General features: G+C 30.4%; 1 protein-coding gene across 5 annotated transcripts in view; it reads left to right on the top strand.

Moving 5' to 3' along the window:
- LOC108575078 (probable serine/threonine-protein kinase DDB_G0267686) overlaps window positions 1–3,714 on the top strand; it is a 19,779-nt gene that overhangs the window by 1,281 nt on the left and 14,784 nt on the right. For all 5 annotated transcript variants that reach the window (XM_017937789.1, XM_017937788.1, XM_017937787.1 and 2 more), the window contains exons 2-3: window positions 3,151–3,264; window positions 3,327–3,689. In XM_017937789.1, coding sequence (XP_017793278.1) covers window positions 3,151–3,264; window positions 3,327–3,689 — 477 coding nt within the window. The remainder of the gene's footprint in view (window positions 1–3,150; window positions 3,265–3,326; window positions 3,690–3,714) is intronic.

Below are 3,714 nucleotides of genomic sequence, written 5' to 3' on the forward strand. Positions count from 1 at the left end.
GGGAGTATGCTGACCCATATATGGGTATGGGACTGTGGACATGTTAATAGAGTATATAAAATGGTTAATACAATTAATATTTTAATCATGTTATTATTTATACTACAAAAATTTGAATGAAATGTCTGCTGTATTATGTGTTGTTTAAAATAGCAAATATCTATCAAGATATATAGTTAAAGCTTATAATTTTTAAATTGTATTTATTTTTAAGTTTTCAATAAAAATTAGTTAAATACATTAAATGTAGTTCAGTATGTATTAAATATCATTTCAAATACAGATTACTTGCATATGATTTATTTAAAAACTTTGTAACAAAAAAGTTTTCTATAAAAATTTTAATTTTACAATATTTACTTGTAATTCATTTATTATAGTTTAATATTATGATATGAATAAATATGAATAATTATATTTTATATCCCGTCACAAGAGAGTAGCATACAAAATGTAATAATAAAAATCATTATTGTATTGCTATTTACATATGAATAACTTTGCACAAGTAGTGCTGATGCTGTCACATGATTAAACCTTATAATATTTTCACTTCTTACATATTTGTGTTACACAATTATAAAAAGAGTTGCATTAAATTTGACAAAGGAGAACAACAGTTTCTGTGCAATTCCATATTTTAAATTTTCAGTACGAAATGAATAAATATGACTTGAAAAATTAAACCGAACATGCACATAAATGAACTGTAATTAATGAACAAATTTTCATATAAGTTCGTGCAACTTATTCAAACACACTACACAATGCGATAATATAGATTGACAAAGGATAACGAATACGGGCATCAAGGGGCCCTCACTTATTACGATCCTGGAATGGCCGTATTCTCAGTGTAATGGCGGCGGCCATGGTGAGAAGAGCGCGCCGCGCCCGCTCGTCACAATAGCATTTAAATCGGCAGCGTATTTTTGATACTGCCGATATTATTTCTTGTGAACAGTGATAGCATATCGTCGACCACATTTATCGTGTACTCGAATGCGCAAAATCTCTGCGTAACGGTGCTATACTGTGGGACTGCAGTTCGACGGAGCAGAGACGACTGCAGCCGACCCAGGTGCCCTCTAAAAATATAAATTCCGTGCCGGCACTGCCCAGCAGATTTTTCCTTCGTCTGTAAGTCACCCCGGTATCTCGTGTCTCAATTAGCTAATCGCGACCCCCTATCGATCTCTGGACAAGCCCAAATTCATTTCTGGTGTGTGTCCTATTTTAATTTGCGAGCGAAGGTAAACTTGCTATTGGCTATCCTTTTCGTATTTTCAAGGACTTATGAGTATTCATTAACAGTGCTTTCCGAATCTTCAAAGACGATTGGTTTGTATTGTGTTCGTACACAAACCCACATTTTTTTCTACCTTTTCCGAGGCATGTTACTCAACACTGCGAAACGAATGATAATTTTTTTTTTTTTTGCCGAACGAATGATAAGAGAGTTTATTATTAACCTAGCTACGAAAATGTATGAAATATTTCATTGTATGTACCACGATTCACGGTCAATAAGTTCGGAAAGATTTTGTTATCTCTGCAAAACCGACGTATTCTGGGAGCAATCGTAATCGTTTTCAACTTTTTCTACGTAGCCTTCAATAAAAAAGTTTGTTACTAAACGCTTTGTTTTCCGACAATATTTGTATACTGTCTCAAATGAAAAAGAAAGACTGTAGTATTCAATTATTTTTTTTCTTTTTTAACGTGGGCAGCCATTCTGATAAGATATTTTGCTTTGAATGAAGCTAGTCAGGTTACCGCAAGGCAATGTTAGTCGAATTACCACGAAAATAAATATCACATCATGCACGATTTCTTGCAATATTTTCTACTTTGTTTATAGTCTACAGGTGAAAAATATCCATTTTCTGATCATATTCATGCAGTATTTTGTAAGTAGATCAAATAAAAGTCTGTGTAGAGTTATAATTTTTTTGCTGTTATGTAAACAGTTATGTACATTTTAGTACAATAATGGTACAAGCTATTTGCATAGATTGGTTAGCATTGTAAAAACAGTGATATAATGAAAAATACGCAAACTGATCTTACTGATACAAATATCCTAGATTTTAATGGTTAAATATAAATTAATAAATTAAATATCTTTCAGTTCACAAGAAATAAAGTGTATATAATTAACATGATAAAAATAATATGTGCACTTGTGCACGCACGCGCGCACGCACACGCGACACACACACAGCATTAATTATGACATTAGTGTACATCATTTATACCAATATACTTTTTTCTATGTGGTCTGTATATTTCGTCATAAAATCCAATAAGTGAAACCTTAAATTCACTCTCTGAATCTATCTATAACCATCTTTATCTACCTTGTGGTCTAGTTTATATTATGGTGTTGAATATAACACATAATGGTGTAATTATCATGAAACAAAACTTGCTCTTTATAAATTATTTATTTGTATTATATTACTATTAATAATAACAATTACTACTACTAATAATAGTAATAATAAAAGTATAAAGATTTTTAAGGACAAGTAGCATTACTAGTATGAATGATTAGGTACAAAATAATTTATTGAAAAATTGTATGTTTTTATACTGTAATTATAGTGAATAATTTCTCTTAAAAGATAAACAATAAGATAACACAAAAGTAACGAAGACTGCAATACAATAATTTGAACAAGTCATAGATGTCCTGAATATCCTTTAGTTTCTTAATACATCTTTGAATGTATTCCCATTTATGTCTTACACCTAAAGTTTAGATTGGTTTCTTGGCATACTTTCCATATTTGAATCTACATTGCCAAACATGTTCCTAAACCTTGTATAGGTTAAAAACAAAGTGTTCACAAACATATTACGTAGTTTAAGTTCTATAACATGTGTTTTTATAATAATATTCTTTGATTAATGCATATATTTTCAAAACAAATATTTTTCTTTTATTGTATACAAAAATATATTTGATATTGTCAATTCATAATAGCTTACATAATAGTTCTTATTTAATGTCAGTAAGTTTTAATTTGCAACTTTATGTCTTTTTAAAATATAAAAACTTACAATTGTATTTAGTACATTATTCATTTTTTTTTTCTTCAAGGAAATGTGACAAATTTGTAAACTTTTTTTCATTATAACTTTTAGGAAGAACCAGCTACTTTGTCTACATTAAATGAGGGTGAATTACGTGCACTGTTGGATGAAGCTATAACTTACAAGTGTCCCAAAGATCGTGAAGGAAAATCAAGTCTTTTTAAAGTAAGTATACTAGTTTTTTTGTTTCTTGTATTGAAACAATAATTTAATGGTATCCATTTTAGGAACTACTGCAAGAAGCAGAAGCTGATGAAACTGAAGAAGGTCGTAGAATAGTAACAAATTCACGTTGCTTACCTGGATCAAATCGTAGAAGGCATAAAAGAGACTCTGTATCTGAAAGGTTGACACACGGAGGATCACTACAAAATTTGGCACAACCTATTGCTTCAGAATTTGATAGTAGTTTTGCTTATCTAACTTCTGGATCTAGCCATACTTACGGAGGAAATAGAAGAAAGAATAAAAAATATACAGGACCCAGTGTGTCTGCTAGGCAAAGGGAAGGTGGTTCATTACCCTCGAATGTTAATGCATCACATAGTCTTGCTTCATTGGCTAATTTAGACTTGTTATTTGATAAAAAGGTATATAAAAATTTTTTAAAATAAG

Source organism: Habropoda laboriosa, unplaced genomic scaffold, assembly GCF_001263275.1.
Source record: "Habropoda laboriosa isolate 0110345459 unplaced genomic scaffold, ASM126327v1 scaffold204, whole genome shotgun sequence".
Taxonomy (NCBI): domain Eukaryota; kingdom Metazoa; phylum Arthropoda; class Insecta; order Hymenoptera; family Apidae; genus Habropoda; species Habropoda laboriosa.